Source organism: Rhipicephalus microplus, chromosome 1 (genome assembly GCF_043290135.1).
Source record: "Rhipicephalus microplus isolate Deutch F79 chromosome 1, USDA_Rmic, whole genome shotgun sequence".
Lineage (NCBI taxonomy): Eukaryota > Metazoa > Arthropoda > Arachnida > Ixodida > Ixodidae > Rhipicephalus > Rhipicephalus microplus.
In genome coordinates, this window is record NC_134700.1 from 199,837,668 (window position 1) to 199,855,832 (window position 18,165).

Consider the following 18,165-nt stretch of genomic DNA (forward strand, 5'->3'; position numbering starts at 1 on the left):
CCAACATGGAAAAAGGAAAAAGAAATTGTTACAATCAAAATCACTCAAAACATTACTTTCCGAGAAGCCCGTCAACAAGTATCTGGGCTTTTCACAAACAAACCATCGTTTTCCGATGTAGTGCAACAGGGGGCAGCACTACAACGGCCTGCGGCAACTGCCCATGCCAGGCACAGTGTGCCCAGGCGGTCGCCAATGCCCCCACCCACGGCGGGAACAGCCAAGGCTGCCCTGCCACTCCTCCCCACGGCGACAACCAAGGCCGCTGCAAGCTCTTGCAGCGGCCAGGGTATCCCAGCACCAAAGGAGGTTCCTTCGACCTCTAGCCCAAGAGGACCGAAGGTTTCGCCCCCCGAGGTGAAGGAGACCCCAGGGTCGGCCGATATGAAGGCCTCGTCTCACCAGGCGAGGCCCCAAGCCCAAAACATCAGCTCGCAAATGCGGGCATCCAGTGCCTCTGAGGAGGCAATGGACACCACGGCACCCCTGGTGCAGAAAGATCGGCGTAGCTCCCTGGAGCGCGCCAAACGAAATAAAAAGCCAATAACGGGGCCCGGCGACGGCCCTGTTCTTTGAGTCTTAACGCTTAGCTTAAGAAGCAGACACACCCATTGCTCCTTACACACAGCACTACGTTACCTCCAATATGGCAACACAAATAATACATTGGAACGTCAGAGGACTCCTCAGAAACCTCGATGATGTTCAAGAGCTCTTTTGCAAACATTCGCCGAAAGTGCTGTGTGTACAGGAAACTCATTTAAAACCTAAAAACACGAATTTTTTGCGTCGGTATGTTCTCTTCCGAAAAGACATAGATGATGCTGCGGCATCATCCGGCGGTGTAGCCATTATTGTTAATCAAAAAGTAGCATGCACACATTTACCACTGCAAACAACACTAGAGGCAGTGGCTGTTCGAGCAGTTCTTTTCAACAAGCTCGTCACCATCTGCTCTCTGTACATACCCCCACAACACCGTCTTGGAAAACGAGAATTCGAGTCCTTAATAGACCAACTACCCGAACCTTATCTGGTCCTTGGTGACCTGAATGCTCATAGCAGTCTATGGGGCGATTCTCGCTGCGACGCACGAGGTCGTCTCATTGAACAGTTCCTTTTTTCCTCCGGCGCCTGTCTGTTGAATAGGAAACAGGCAACATATTATAACCTTGCCAACAAAACCTACTCTTCCATAGATCTCAGCATCGCATCTCCATCACTTGTGCCATTACTCCAATGGAAAGTTCTAAATAATCCCTACGGAAGCGACCATTTTCCTGTCGTTTTGAGTACACAAACATCATACGAATATCCTCCACGAGTTCCCAAATGGCTTATACACAAAGCCGATTGGGAACAGTTTCATAACAAAGCTCACTTATCTTGGACTGACATATGTATGCTAAGCATAGATGAAGCTGTGCAGTACTTCACAGCTCTCCTTATTAACACAGCAGCCAAATGCATCCCACAAACATCTGGACAGCCCGGCAAGCGACACGTCCCATGGTGGAACACAGAGTGTCGTAATGCGCGAAAGGAACAGAACAGGGCATGGAGGTTGCTGCGCAACTCGCCGACAGCGGAAAACCTTGAGAGCTTTAAGAAAATAAAGTCTCAAGGCAGGAGAACGCGTCGGCAGGCCAGAAGAGAAAGCTGGCAGAAGTTTTTGTCAGGGATCACTTCATACACACAGGAGGCTAAAGTCTGGAACATGGTCGGTAGGATAGCAGGAAAACAAGTACACACACTTCCACTCGTAAACACTCAGGGTGATACCTTGGAAGATCAGGCAAACTTCCTCGGTGCACACTTTGAACGGGTATCCAGCTCATCCCACTATACTGACACTTTCCAAAAATACAGAACAAGAATAGAAAAGCGGAAACTAGAACATAAATCCACTAGATACGAGGCATATAACCAAGCTTTCAGCCTAGCTGAGCTCCGAACATCTCTAAACTCCTGCAGTACTTCTGCCCCAGATTCTGACCGTGTGGTGTATGAAATGTTAAAAAACCTACCAGCCGAAACACGAAAAACCTTACTTTGTTTATACAATGCTATCTGGTTTTCTGGCACTATCCCTACCTCCTGGAAAGAGGCGATTATTACTCCCATTTTGAAAGAGGGCAAGGACCCTTCTTTAGCTTCAAGTTATAGGCCTATTGCACTTACAAGCTGCTTGTCCAAAGTATTCGAAAAAATGATAAACTGCCGACTTCTACATATTCTTGAAACATACAATTTGCTCGACCCATTTCAGTGCGGGTTTCGAGAAAGTAGATCCACCACAGACCACCTCGTTCGTATCGAGGCACAGATAAGAGACGCCTTCGTCCATAGACAATATTTTCTCTCTGTGTTCCTCGATATCGAAAAGGCGTATGATACAACATGGCGTTTCGGAATTCTAAGAGACCTGTCCCACCTTGGTGTGCGCGGAAGAATGTTTCATATAATCGAAAGTTACCTGTCAAACCGGACATTCCGTGTCCGTCTAGGCAGTGTGCTCTCCGAAACATTTGTCCAGGAAACAGGCGTGCCACAAGGTGGTGTGCTTAGTTGCACACTTTTTATCATCAAAATGAATTCTTTGCACTTGTCCATTCCCCGCATGATGTTCTATTGTACATATGTCGACGACGTTCAGCTTGGCTTCAAGTCATGCAACTTAGCCATGTGTGAGCGGCAGGTTCAGATGGGTTTAAATAAGGTCTCCAAATGGGCAGACGAAAACGGATTTCGACTTAACCCACAAAAAAGCACGTGTGTCTTGTTCTCTCGAAAGAGAGGCATGCACTCTGAACCTGACATTCGGCTGAACGGGCAACGTCTGTCCGTCAAAGCCGAGCACAAATTCTTAGGCTTAATCTTGGACAACAAGTTGACCTTCGTATCGCACATCAAGTATTTAAAAACAAAATGTTTAAAAGCCATGAATGTTATAAAAGTGTTGTCACGTACTACGTGGGGTAGTGATAGGCAATGCCTCATGAACCTCTATAGAAGCCTTATTCGTACCCGCTTAGATTATGGGGCTGTTGTCTATCAGTCTGCCACTCAAAGTGCCTTGAAGATGCTTGACCCCGTGCACCATTTGGGCATCCGCCTTTCTACGGGTGCTTTTCGCACCAGCCCCGTAGAAAGCCTTTATGTTGAGTCAAATGAGTGGTCGCTTCATCTGCAGAGAACTTACATGTCCTTTGTTTATTTTTTTAAGGTGAAAGCAGACAAGAAGAACCCCTCATACTCTACAATCAATGATTTGTCGAGCTCAACACTGTTTCAAAACAGGCCTTCGATGAGGCAGCCCTTCTCAATTCGCCTGAAGTGTCTAGCTGAAGAAACTGAAGTGTCACTTGAACATAGTTTAATGGCTCCTGTAGCATACCCGCCACCGTGGCAGTGGCAGATTATAGACTGCGATGTGTCTTTCCTAGAGGTTACAAAACATGCACCTATTGCCCATATCCGAACATACTTTCTCGAACTTCAACACAAATACACATGTCCTGAGTTCTTCACAGATGCCTCCAAGACTAACTCCTCTGTGTCCTACGCTGCTGTCGGCCCATCCTTTTCAGATGCTGGCCCTCTACATCCACGCACAAGTATATTCACAGCGGAAGCTTACGCGATACTGGTGGCAGCTAAACACATCAAACAATTACAAATACAAAAAGCAGTAATTTATACAGACTCCCTCAGTGTGGTAACGGCTCTGCACAGTCTTAAAAAACAAAAAAACCCAGTCCTTGTCTCACTTTACTCCATTTTGTGCACACTCTACGCACACAAACAACATGTTGTAGTGTGCTGGGTGCCAGGGCACCGTGAGATCCAAGGTAACGTGAGGGCGGATCAGCTCGCTGCATCCGTCCATAAGAGCACCGCCATTACATCCATTTCAATCCCGGCCCTTGATCTTAAGCCGTCTCTCAAACTAAACCTCAGGGACTACTGGCAGAGCAAGTGGGATACACACACACAAAACAAACTACACGTTATCAAGCCACACCTTGGCCATTGGCCACCAGTATCAAAATCACGTCTAACAGAGGTAACACTAACAAGACTCAGGATAGGGCACACATACACGACACACACACATCTTTTATCCGGTGGTGATCCACCATTGTGTGATAAATGTGGTGAGGTTTTAACAGTTCTTCACGTTTTAATCCAATGTAAAGATTTAGACACTCTAAGAAGACAACACTTCCCATTACCCTACCGACAACATATACCTTTACACCCTGCAATGTTTGTCGGTAGGGAACCACTTTTCACCCATAAATCATTGTTAGCTTTTTTAAGAGATGTTAATTTTTACCATGTAATATACCCAGGCATTGCGTAGCGTGACCTCTCAAGAGAGGTCGCTGCTGCTGTGATTACATTTAAAAGCACTTGCCTCGCAGCCCTTGGACACAAGGGCACTGATGAGGCAAGTGTGCTAGTGCCAAATATTTTTACATGTTTTTATTATCAAAACCTTTGTCACCCTTTTTAATATGCATATCACGCCACTGTCATCTCTTTAATACTTATGTTTTTACCCGCATTATCGCGAGGAATTTTAAGGCCCCTATACAGCCACGCAACATATCATTGTCCGCATCTCTATACTCATTGAAATGGCGCTCTTTGGCCATCAATTGGCCCTTGCGCCATAAAACACCACACATCATCATCATCATCAAATCCAGCGCAAGGGGAGAGGGAACAAAGGGAAGTCGGGAAAAAAAAGAAAATGACGAAGGGTTACAATGGTGGAACGTTCCCATTTGTAACCTTTGTCGAGGCGTGGTAAAATGGTGTTAGAACCGAGGAAAAGAGGCAGACAGAAGATAGTCTGATTAGCCGTAGCATGTGCAACAATACTGTCGCGGTCTTCTGATTAAATGGAAAGAAAATAAGCTTGGTTAGCTTTTTTTTGTTTCTTTCCAGATCTATCGTGCGGGAGCAAAAAGTGTTGTTGTCTATGTGCAAAGCAATGGGAACTATATGCTTTTTTTTAATTATACCGCAACATACTTCTATCTTTTTTTATTGAAGGAAAGTGGAACTGCAACGCGATTGCACATAGTGCTTGTGTGTGCCGAATGTTGATGAGCTTTGTTGGAATGACAACTTTTGAACACCCTGAATGCAAGACTATCTTTTTTTTTTGCTTTTTTATCTTAACAACCGTGCGAAAAAAGAGTATAGCCATAGCGAAGAAATGGCGACAACTCCTTCATCAATTTTTGTTTCAGTAAAAAAAAAAACATGAGTCGTCAACATTACGTGGGAAAAACAAGAATTGAACCAGGCGCCTCTGAGTCACGTCTATAGGGTCGGCGGCCGGCATAGGAAGCTGGCGAGTGTTTGAGCAAACGCTGCACAAGTCTCAACGAACAGGGAGAGCAGGTCGAGTTCCGAATGCTGCTGCGTCTCAGCGATTCGATCGAGTCGTGCGCCACGCAACAAGGCCGTTTCGGTGATGATGCCGTGAGGCTGTTCGGTCTCGTCAGTGACTAAGTCATCCGAATGCAAATCAAGCAGATGAAGCGGAGCTGTTGGCCTACGTCACGGAAGCCTGTACGTACGCTCTCTACTAGTCAGTGCAGTGTTTTGTGATTGATTGATTGGTCGATCGATCGATCGATTGATTGGTCGATTGATTGATTGATTGATTGATTGATTGATTGATTGATTGATTTATTGATTGATCAACTACCTATAAGTTTGTACAAGGAGATGGTGGTGCCACTTTGTGGCACCGACTGTTCTCTTTCATAACAGCTGCAGTCACAAAGCAGTAAACAAGCACAAAACTGTGCAAATAGGAGTATCAGACAAAAACTTATGCACTGACTTCCATTCTTACATGTAAAAACAAGTATAAAACGCTTCGTGTATATGTTGTGCAGTAAAAGCCACACTACTGAGCTTGTTTTTAATGGTCATCTAGGCTACGTCACTTTGCTTTTTGTTCCTATGCAATACCTTTTACAGGTTCATCAGGTTTCTACAAAATTAAGTGTGCCGTTGCATAGACATCGCGAAAAACGGCAGAAATGACGGCAATAATAACCAGTGTATTTAACGAGAAGCTTTTCTTTTTCACGGTAGGCATGCGCATATCGACTGTTTTATTGTGTTTAGAAAAAAATGTTTAACGACTTCGAGTACTTCGTACTCAACTACGGGAGAAAACTGAGCCTTCCCGCTAGAAGGGTACGTTACGAGGTAAGCGGTGGCTGTGGCATCGCATAATCGACGTACGGAAAAAGCTTAAACTTCAGCTAGCTGGTTTGACATCGCAGTGCAGTTGCGCAGCGTGGAAATCCCGAAGGTCCAAGGACAAAGAGCGCAGTCTTGTCCTGCTCTTTTTGTATACTCAATACATCGCACCTTTCGCTCGTCGCGACTACATTACAAAGAGTTTTATTTTATGGCGGCAGCTTCTTTTGACAGATCGTTCTGTTAGCGTAGCGGCTGCACGCACTAGAGCCGCATTATCAACGATCGACGCATTACAGAACACGTAGCTTTCCTCAAAACGAGTTATCTGCCTCTTTCGTCTAATAAACCCGGAAATAAACTATCTAAGTCTACTTCTAAAGCGTGTCTGGTAACAAAACTTCGTTGAAGTCAAGCTCAATTTGACACTAGATGACTTCCAGCTAATGGACGTAAAGTCAGCGAAACAAGCCCGCGCTATACAGTTTGTTTCCGTAACGGACCTCGATTGTACAGCAAGGCTCGCATATTGTAACCACTCACAATGTTTTTTTTTTTCTGTTAATCCTGGTTTTTGTCGCTACAGGTTCCTTGCTATCTTCAATGGGCGTGTCGAGACGCAGGTATTTTCTTCCCCTTTCAAATAGCAGTTCAACAGCGAAAAAATAAATAAATGAATGAAAATTCAAATGTCAGGACGTAGATAAACTTGCATGCAAATTGCATTTATTGTCTGTTTTAACGCGAGTGCGTTAAATAGCTCATTTTGCGGAAATTACGATGTCAACGTCGTTGGTTGTGAGCAAAAAATTGTCATATTTTACACGACGGAAAAATTGAGAAATTTAGTTACAAATAAAATAAATGCTAAACAATTTTGAATCCGAGTGGTGATCGAAGCCGGGTTCGATCCCCGTGCACTGACTTCATGACCTCATGGTTTAAAGCTGGTCATCCATTACAAAAAAAAAAAACGCATGTTACTGCGCCTATGCCCTTAAAGGGGTACTGACACAAAAACTATGGCCTCGCGTTTTTCTCCTGCAATGTGTTACTGGGGGGCATGTTAGTCATTACACGACACATCGCTTGCTGCAGCACGCGACAGATAATTACCTACGGGCCCATCATTATCGATCAGTTTCAGTTTCGGTTTGAGAGAGCTCCGAAAACTGGGTGCAACTGTCGCCACCTAGCGTGGGCAGATCTTGATCACGTCACCACACAGAACTATTACATACTTCCGCATGGTACGCATCATGAATTACTTTCGAATAGAAAATGGTACTGCAGTGTCGCCCATAGAGTTTCTCAAAATTAACTAGAGGGCACTCTGGCGCTGCGATCGTTCAGCGACCATGGGAATGATGGGTAGTACACACATTTGCCTAGTCTTCGTACTTGCGGGCGGCGAATCATACTTGCGGCTTCGTTTATTGCTGTGTTTCGATTTTCTTTTGAATAAAGATTCAACCCTTTACACTTCGTGACCCAAGTTGGAAAGGTAATTAAAAAAAATAGGGTGGTGAAGCGCAATCGCTGAACATTTCCCGATTTTTGTTTCATGAGAAAACAGCTTCAAGCCACACGAACACACACGGAGCCAAAAGCAGGCCACAAGTACGAAGTTTAGACAAATGTGTGTACTACCCATCACTCCCATGCTCGCTGAAGCGCCGTGTGTTGCAGCTCCCATAGACACTAGCGCCAGAATTCCCTCTAGTAAGTATTGTGGGAAACTCTATGGTGTCGCCAAACACAGATCTTTCTAAGCATGCGCCACGGCCACGCACTCGCTACCAGCCGCTAAAAAGTATAGACTGCGGAAACAAACGCAGCAAAAAAGAAAATGGCGGCTGTAACGTCATTATAACTTGTTTTGTTGACTGCAGCGCGGTGACGTGGGGGAAATAGGAGGTCACCTCGGGGTTCCCTTCGACAGTGTCGATGGCGCGACGGAGTCGAGGGCTCACACAAACTTCAAAATTATTTTAAAATACCTTCCAAGCTGTATTCGCTGTTGATACTTTGCAGATGATATACGAATGTTCTTTGTAATCGACCACAAAGGCTATCTCAGTCGCGAAATTTTGTGTCAGTGCCCCTGTCGATGGTGATAACTGGACGGTGCGCACTATACCATCCCGACGGCTTGCCGCTGTTCAGGTTTCATTTGACGCGGATAGTACTGAACGTTCATATGACTACATTCGGATACTTGTTATTTATTAAATGCAAAGCATTTCTTAGCGAACTTCGGTGAGCTTGAGCGTATCTATCTATCTATCTATCTATCTATCTATCTATCTATCTATCTATCTATCTATCTATCTATCTATCTATCTAGCCGCCTACGACATTTAGCTCTCCTGGCCGCTTTGATAATGGTATCGATACCAAACTTGATATGGAATACTATGACTGTATGAAGAACATATCTGGATAGTCATAACATGAAAATTATGACATATATGTCATGAATGTCATGATTTGCATTTCATGGTCCTGCAGCTCTTGCGGTGGTTTCGTTCACGTGGCATGTTGCGAAACTGGTATGGTATGACATGGTTGCATGGCGAACAAAAGCGACAGACCTTAACATGAAAATCATGACATGCGTGTCATGTAACAACATGACTACATGCCATGCTCATGATGCGCTCACGGCCGTTTCGCAAGCTTCACACGTACCAAACTCGGTATTACGTGACGCCAATGGATGAAGAAGGTATGTGACTGGTGCAAGCATGATAAACATCAGATGCGTGTCATGTAACAACATGACTACATGCTACGCTCATGATGCGCTCACGGCCGTTTCGCAAGCTTCACATGTACCAAACTCGGTATTACGCGACGCGAACGGACGACATATGTAAATGACACATCCAAACATGATAATCACGACATGCGTGTCATGTAACAACATTATTACATGCCACACTCATGATGCGCTCGCGACCGTTTCGCTAGCTTCGTATATGCCCAATTTGGTATTACGTGATGCCAATGGATGACGAAGGTATGTGAATGGTGCAAACATAATAATCATGAGATGCGTGTCATGTGAGAACATGACTACATACCACAGGCAAGGCGCGAATACGTTTCGACATGACGCGGTGCGCGTGCTCGCCGGCGTTCAATTCGTCGCGTCACGCCAGCGTTGCCATGCCAAGCACCGGTCCTGCCATACACTCGCAGGCGCGTGCTGCGCTGCGTTGCTTTGACACATGCGCGTTTCAGTGCGTCCGGCGTCCCTCCGTCACGAAAAGAGGAGATGCAGTGTTGTCTGGGTAACGCATCGGCGCGAATTATGCGCCGGTTGGCGTCGGGCCGCGCCGACGGACGCCGGTCATGCCTGGCGTCAGACTATAGAGTGCTCGCCTTCTGCTAACGTTGCGTCGCTGTGCCCAGCGTGCGCGTGCGTTAACGCTACAATGGACTATATAATTGGGCCCTTCATGTTGCGCTCGCGGCCGTTTTGCTAGCTCCACATATACCAAATTTGGTGTTATGGAACGTCAATGTAAGACGAAATATATGACTGGTGCACACATGGTAATCTTTACACGCGTGTCATGTAAGAACATGACAACATACAACGCTAATAGCGTGCTCGCAGCCGTTTCGCTAGCTCCACATGCTAAATTTGGTATCACATGACGTGAATAGATGACGAAGGGAAACGACACATCCAAACATGATAATCATGACACGAGAGTCATATACGGCATCATTTACCTCCACCTCCTAACGTTGTGCTGATTTTAAAGTGACACACCGACATTTCTCATTCCTGCTTCGCATATTATCGATTCCCACTGTACGTGGGATCTTCCAACATTTTATTTATTCTTTGGGCTATACCAAGCTGTCGAATGTATTACTATTTTTTGCCTGTCTGTATTGTATCTATCCCTGCGTAAATCTGAGGGGAGGGGGTATAGCAGATGTACAAATGATAGTAATAATAAGTTTATTAAAATAAACCAGTTTTAGTGCAGTACCAGGTCCGTAAAAAACTTCCTGGTTAACTTCCGAGGTATTTATATGGCTGCTCTGTTTACGAAAGAACCGCTCTATGCGTATAAGCATTTTTTTTCTCCCTGCCGAGTCAACAAGTCTACGTTCGAAGCGGAAACTTGGTGGTGCAAGCAAACGGTGGAAGTTTGCCCAATTTCTGAAATTGTATTCGTTTCGAGGTTAGATCCACCGAAACCTTCTTAGTTATAAGTTACGCCGACTTGCTGAGTCGGTGAGCGTCATGAACAGCTCCATGATTAAGTGACTGGGAAGGAAGCCAACCAACACGACTGAGTTTGGCAGAAACCCGTAAAGGGGAGACAGGCGCAGGAAGTGAAGAGCTGTCGTCAGGGTTAAATGTATGTATGTATGTATGTATGTATGTATGTATGTATGTATGTATGTATGTATGTATGTATGTATGTATGTATGTATGTATGTATGTATGTATGTATGTATGTATGTATGTATGTATGTATGTATGTATGTATGTATGTATGTATGTATGTATGTATGTACGTACGTACGTACGTACGTATGTATGTATGTATCTATGTATGTATGTATGTATGTATGTGTATGCATGTATGTATGTATGCCAATGTACGCATGCATAGATAGCAAACAGAACATCAATACGTCGAATATGAAACAGAATACACTGTAGGAGAAGGATTTTCTTTGATCTCGAAGATCAGAGAGAACCGAGCCGTTCACCTTACTGCACTTAAATTAAAAAAAAAAACGAGAGAGCCTCATTATTTTCGAGAAAAAAATAAAGACTCATAAAGGATGAGTGCTGCTTCACAAGGTTAACCGTAGTTCGAACCTTGTCACAAAACACGTCGTTTCTATCGTTATTGCATCATCGAAGCTTTAAGTCAGGCGTGTGAGAAAACCACATGGTGCATTCGTGTAAACGTACTGCATCGAAGTTTCTGTATATTCTACAGAAATTATCGCTGAAGTTGCAACATTTGCAGCATCGTGTTTGATTTGACGTGGCGCCATGTCGTGATGGAAGAGGGAAAGCAGGATCAAATGACAAAGCAATATTATTGCTGGAATGCGTGAGCAAGTGTATTCTTCAAACGAATACCTTGTACACAGATTAGAAAAGAAATCACACACGCACACACACACTATATATATAGTCAAGTAGATCCTCCGTGAGCGGTCACAACGTGGTTTATTTCGACGTTTCGGCCTAGAGTCTTGCCTTCATGAGGATTAAAGGTACAGTTTGTTGGTCCTCAGCTTTATACAATCTCAAATCAAAGGGAAAGAGGAAAAAAGACAGAAAAAAGAAAAATAAAAAGAAAAGGAAAAGGAAAAAAAGAAAAACGAAGAAAAAAGAGAAAAAGAATATGATGTGGACTCCCCCGGGCACCCCCCTTCCACTCTTCCTTCCACTACCTCTTCATCTCTCTCCCCTTTCTCCCCTTCACCTTTCTGATGTCAGCGGTCTGCGTATGCTTCCTTTCACTAACGCATTCTTCCCGACCAGACGGCGCCTCCTGGCTCTGGCGGTTCGGTGTGGGGCAAAAAAAGAGCTTTTTAGGTAGTTTAAGCCTTTAACTACTCGGCGCCCCGTCAACATTTCGTCGTAGAAAGAGGGGTGCCGCGTATTGCGGCAGAGGCTGGTAAGCGGGTGCAATGCGAATTCCTTGCCCGCTTCTGGATTACACGTGCAGTAGGGGCCTCCCGGCTGTGCACAGGGTTGCTGTTGTTCTTGTCATGCATGGCACAATTGATTGGGTAGAGAAATAAAACAGAAAACAGACGACAGCTGTTCTTAGGAAGAGTAGTTACACTTGGAATTGTTTTGAGTTGTCCAGTGCCCTTGGCAGCTGCAGAGCCGTGAACTCAGTTACTATTTTCATTATTGCCGTTATTGTTTTCTAATGCTTTAATTGCTGCAAATGTACCAGGATTCTCATTTATTCCTTCATCGAGGGTGTTAAATCGGAGGATAAGGTACGACTCTCGTTGTTCAAGTTCTCAATTTAATTTGAATCCCGTCTCTAAGAGCGTTACTGATAGTTTGTCGAATGCATGGTCGGGAAGATTGAGATGTTTTGATGGAGGTAAACTTGGGGCTGATTTCGCATGGGCTCTGTGATTATTGAAGCGAATCCTAAATGGTGTTTCTGTTTGTCCAATGTACTGCATACCACACACGTTGCATTCGAGTAGGTATATCACATTAGAAAAATCGCATGTTAGGTTTCCTCGTATGTTAATTGAAAACTTGGATTGTGTGCTGGTTGCTTTGTGTGTTTCTCGCATCGCCTTACATACAAGACATCGTGACTTTAAACAAGGTCGACATGAATTATTGGGCGGTGAGGTATTGATTTGAGAGTGGACAAGTGTGTATTTGAGGTTGCGTGGTCGTCGGTAAACGACGCCTGGAGCGGATGGGAATGCGCGTTTCAGACGTTCACTTTGTTCCAGAATGTTGTAATGTCGTTTAAGGATTTTGTTTACATTGGGGAAGTTTGTGCTGTGATTCAAGCAGAGGTTTGTTCGTTGTGGGTCTTCTTGCGGTGGTCGCTTCATAAGTAAGTCATCACGCTTCAGTATTCTCGCTTTTTTGAACAGCGTCCTCAATTACATGTGGGGGTATTTTCGTTTCTCGCTTTTTTGAACAGCGTCCTCAATTACATGTGGGGGTATTTTCGTTTCTCGAGCATAAGTTTTAGCCTCTGTGAGCTCGTGTCAAAATCAGCGTCTCTTGAGCAGATTCGCTTAAACCGGTGAGCCTGGCTGTATGGTATACTGTTTTTACAGTGGCGCGGGTGATCGCTTTGGTAATGGAGGTATTGTTGTCGATCCGTTGGTTTGCGATATAGAGTTGTAGTGAGCTTGTCCTCTTCTATCATTATGGTGACATCAAGAAAATTTACGGTTACTTGCGAGTATGTGTGTGTGAAGTGTATGTTCGGATGTACAGCATTGTAAGTGTCCATAAAGCTGAGAAGTTCGTCCTCACTGTGGGTCCAAATAAGAAAGATGTCGTCTATGTATCTTCTGTATAACAGTGATTTTAAGAAATTTTGTGCAAGAAATTCTGATTCTAGCTTTCCCATAAATATGTTGGCATAATTAGGTGCCATTTTGGTGCCCATAGCGATCCCGCTGATTTGTCGAAAATACTCTTGGTTAAACTCGAATGAATTTAATTCGAGGACCATCCTCGTCAAAGTTGCGATGGCAGAGAAATCTGGGGTGTTAGATTGTCTGTGGTTTGCGTACATATTTTGTAATGCAGCTATGCCGTCATCGTGAGGAATATTTGTATGCAATGAGGAGACATCAAGAGTAACCAAGAACGAGTTTTTCGGCACACACAGACCTGCAATGTCTCGAAGAAATGTGTGGTGTCTTTTATGTACGACGCGAGGGTGCATGGAATGTGGCTTATTAGTTTGTCCACGTACCCTGATAGGGGTTCAGTTATTGTACCGATGCCTGATATGATTGGTCGACCTGGGTTACCGGGTTTATGAACTTTTGGGAGGATGTAGAAGCGACCTGGACGAGGGTATGCTGCTCGCATCAATTTGGGGTCAGTGTTGGTTATCTTTTCTGCATCCAACAGTTTCTTTAGTTCTGTTAATACGATACGTTTGTATTCGTCTGTCGGATCACCTGCATAGGAGGCGTTCGTAAAATCTTGAATCGTCTAGTTGGCGGTATGCTTCTTCTAAATAGTTGGTTGTATTAAGGACTACAATTGCTCCTCCTTTGTCAGCGGGTTTTATTGTTATGTCTGTCCTAGATGCCAGATTTCTCATACTCATTTTTTCAAATTTTGTCAAGTTTTCTCGGTTTCCTTTCTGTCAATGGTATTCGTGTGCTATATCTTTCTGTACTGCGGTGATATAAAGGTCCAGGCACTTGTCTCGATTACTGTTCGGTGTCCAATCATTTGTTTTACGACGGTGGATTGTTTCGTGGTTAGAAGACCTGTCCAAGAAATATTCGCGCAACTTTAAGCTTCTAGCGAAGTTGTCGAGGTCTCGGAGCAAGTGGAATTCATCAAAACATTTTGTGGTCGGGCAGAAGCTTAGTCCCTTAGATAGCAGTTTTTCTTCGTCAAGTGACAAGCTCGCGTCCGATAGGTTTACAACCACAGTGTCACAGGGTGTGTTCATAGATGGGCGCTCGTTCGTACCATTAGTGGTTTCCTGGGTGGTGGTGTTGTAGTGATAAGGAACTATATCAGGGAACGTGGGGTTGGGCACATGGTCTCTAAAGAGTTTATGAATTTTTGTGGTCATGATGGCTTGGTATTTATTCCGTTCAAATTCTTTTAATCGGGTGATTTCTTCGCTCGATAAAGTGTTGTGGCGAAGAATGGTGTTGGTCATAGCGACCAGTTTCTTTGCGTGCTTATCACTGTAACTTAGAGCGATTTCTATTAATTTAAGAGATGCCTCCAGTAGGACATTTTTTATGTTATTTGGTCATGTTCGTCTAGGTTTGTAGCGGCTAGTGTGAGGGAGAGTGTCATACCCTTGGGGGCTATTCTAGCACGAAGGTACACTTGCAATGTTGATTTATGCATTTCATGCCTAATTCGTTTATCAGCAAGTTTTCGTACTTTAAGGAAGGTGGCACTGATGAAGTGCGCAGATTGTAGTTATGTCCGGCAGGCCTTCGTCGTTGGGCTCCGGGCGAACGTATATATATATATATATATATATATATATATATATATATATATATATATATATATATATATATATATATATATATATATTATGAGACCACGTCAGCGCTCACAATATATATATATATATATATATATATATATATATATATATATATATATATATATATATATATATATATATTGTGAGCGCTGACGTGATATATATATATATATAAGGGAAAGAAGTGAAGTGTATACCTAAGGGCTCGTTTTTCCGTGTTTTAACACAATATTAATGAGATCTAACAGACAGTAATGCCAAGGAATGTACAGGGGAAGTTATTAGAACCAATTGAATGTAAATAAGAAGAAAGAAAAGTGGATGAAAAAATAACCAGCCGTGAGCAGGAATCGAACCTACGACCTTCGAATAACGCGTTCGATGCTCTAACCACTGAGCTATCACAGCGGCCTTTCCTCCATCCACTTTTTTGGGTTTATATGTGAATTTAGAAGTAGGAGTGACAGTCAGCGCCATCTATAAGCCAAACGACGAGTGTGAAAACACTCGAAGTGTGAAACACCTTCGCGACGCAAGTAATCTCGGAATCATTATTTTCACTACTTTATGAAAGGTATAGTACTCTACGGTATAGAATAATAATATCAGGGCTGAGTTTGCAAAAAGTAAGCGGAAGGACTAAAATTTAAAATTTACAGATTTCTACTGATGTTCCATAAAAAATCTTCTACCATAAATTTACGTGTCATGGCAAAACTGTCGTAAGTAAATTTTGGAAATACAAAGAGCGAGCACGTCATTCTCTTCTAGCGTTTCCCGTCTTGTCGAAGCAATTCGTGACGTCAGCAGTCCGTTGACATGACGTCGTGAGAAAGTAAGCTCTTGATTGGTTTATGTACGACGGATTTCACCTGAGCCATCAAGTGAGGAAATTCTCACGTCAAAACAACGTAATTCACCCGCTTTCGGGCGACACCATTTGTGAGGTTATCAGTTATCACTACCCACTTTCGTCCGACTGTCTGTCCGTGATACCGTGTCTACATTCAACACAATTTTGTTCTCTCCATCATGTATCAATACCATAAAAGCATTTCAAAAAATCACAGCATATCCGCGGAGTGAATGATGATGAGTAGGGCGAAGGGTCCGGGCGGACAGACGGAAACACCAACGAACTGACGGACGCATGGATGTATCGACGTACGGAAGCAAGAACGGACGGAAGCGTGGATGAACAGACAGACGGACGCACGGACGGACAGACAGGCAGACGGACGGACAGAAGCACGGAAGTACCACCACCTAATTTTATAACATCTTTTTATCAACTACAACTACCGCCCTCTAGTGAACACTCTAAGAACTAAACTAGAGTTGACTACTTACTAATACTACATACATGAGATGTGCAAACCCACGCCTTAAGGAGCTTCGCCCTTGAAAAATTAAGAATATCTAATATCCCTGTCACGCGTGGCAACCTAGGTGCACTTCGCGCGAGTGCACTTAGCCGCGAGTGTCATTTGCGCGCTGTCACACGAGCAAGTTTAGTGTCACTCGCCACTCGCTGCAAAGTACGCTTTCCGGCAAGTGCGTTTTCCAACCTCACTTCGCTGCGACCAAGTATGTAGCCGAGGTACCTGTGGCTTGCACAGAAATATGCTGTTGCCTAAAGTGGCGCTCATATTTATTTTTAACTATTGTTTAGTTATAAGGGGTTTTGCTATATACTCAAACAAGCCATAAATATTCTCGCTACTCTCAACCTCGGTCAGTTTGCAGCCACGTCCGCTACGGGAATGCGGCAGCACATGCTGGGCAATGACCACGTACGTCGCGTTGTTTACTTCCAGGCACACCAGTACATGTGTAGGCGGGTCGTTCTCTAGTCGTTTACAATGGTGTGTGCCACTGGTGCTACTTCCATGAAGACAGCGTGGTCGGACGATGAGACACGGGTGCAAAAGTAACATATATACATTGCGCTACAAACCCAACAATCGCCACTGTATTCATTCCTAAAGTACACTTCGCTTTCTCGTGTATATAGCAGCTAACCGCCAAAATGACACCTTGTGAGCGTAAGTACACTCGCTCAAAGTGCACTTAAGTTGCCACGTGTGACAGGGGTATTACGCGTACTAGCAACGCTTTAAACGAGCACTTATCCTTGCTTCCCGGATCGTTGAGAAGGGGACGCTGATAATTCCTGCGCGTGAGATACACTGTCATAGCAATGCACGCGCATGACCGAATATAGGGGGTTGCGTGCTCAGAGACGCACAGCACGTTGTGACTACAGGCAAGCATGCTTGGTTAAAGCACACACTCCCACCTGTAAAGCGCCCGGACACAAATGGCATTGAATCGATGTTTCGGGCTTCGGCGATGCAGCTTCCTGGCGTCATCGGGCAGCTACTTTCCTCGCGCAGAAAGCGCTTTTCTTGGTGGTGCGGCGCAGAGGGTTGTCATCGCGGAGGCCGAGCAAGCTCTCAGGCCAACAATGACATCGTTAATTCTCGCCTCGTCAAGAAAGCGTTTCCTCAGTTCACGAAACCAGGGTCGTCATCGCGTGACGTAGCGCCTGAAACAACAGCCGTGACAAAGGAGTATGCGACTTCGTGTGGCTTCAAGCATTCTCGAGCGGAAAGGAGAATGCTTCGTCACCGCTGGAAAGGGCGACGCCACGGCACGTGTCTGCTGCACACTGTCCTGAAAGAGCCGATGCGGCCGTTTGTCTCTCAAGCGTTTCTTGTTATTTTGCGTCCCTCAGGCCGTGTTTACGACCTCGTGTTATGACCAGTGCAACACGTGGAGCGACTGCCACGTCTCGCCGGGCAAGCCAAGTACTACATACTGTCGTGTTTCGTTTATTTGTGCGCGTGCGTGCGTATATGTGTGTGTGGGGGGGAGGGGGGTATTTCTTCTTTGTTTACACGCCATTTTAACAATGATAACATAGACTTGCTCGTGCAAGAGAACAACATGCCGATCCATACTCAAATGCTTTGCGGCTTCTTTGCTGCCACTAAAATGTTACGCCAAGTTCGTATAAGAGTCCTTTATGCACTCCCGTTGCAGTGGTCTGCGGTATTGGTCCTGGTCTGAGCGCTGAACTGAAGGTCGCCCGCGGCAGACGCACTCGACGGAGGCACAACGCTCGAGGAGCGCGTACTTAAATTTAGGAGCACGTTAACGAAACCCGGGGGGGGGGGGGTGT

The 18,165-nt window shown here is 44.6% G+C and overlaps 1 protein-coding gene across 2 annotated transcripts in view; it reads right to left on the minus strand.

The window, feature by feature from the left end:
- Window positions 1-17,508, minus strand: part of LOC119159713 (uncharacterized) — a 60,057-nt gene extending 42,549 nt beyond the window's left edge. Inside the window, exon 1 of one of the 2 annotated variants that reach the window (XM_075890014.1) lies at window positions 17,281-17,508. In XM_075890014.1, coding sequence (XP_075746129.1) covers window positions 17,281-17,353 — 73 coding nt within the window. In that variant the 5' untranslated portion in view covers window positions 17,354-17,508. The remainder of the gene's footprint in view (window positions 1-17,280) is intronic. The other variant, XM_037412543.2, reaches the window with a different exon arrangement.
- Between the last annotated feature and the right edge of the window lie 657 nt (window positions 17,509-18,165).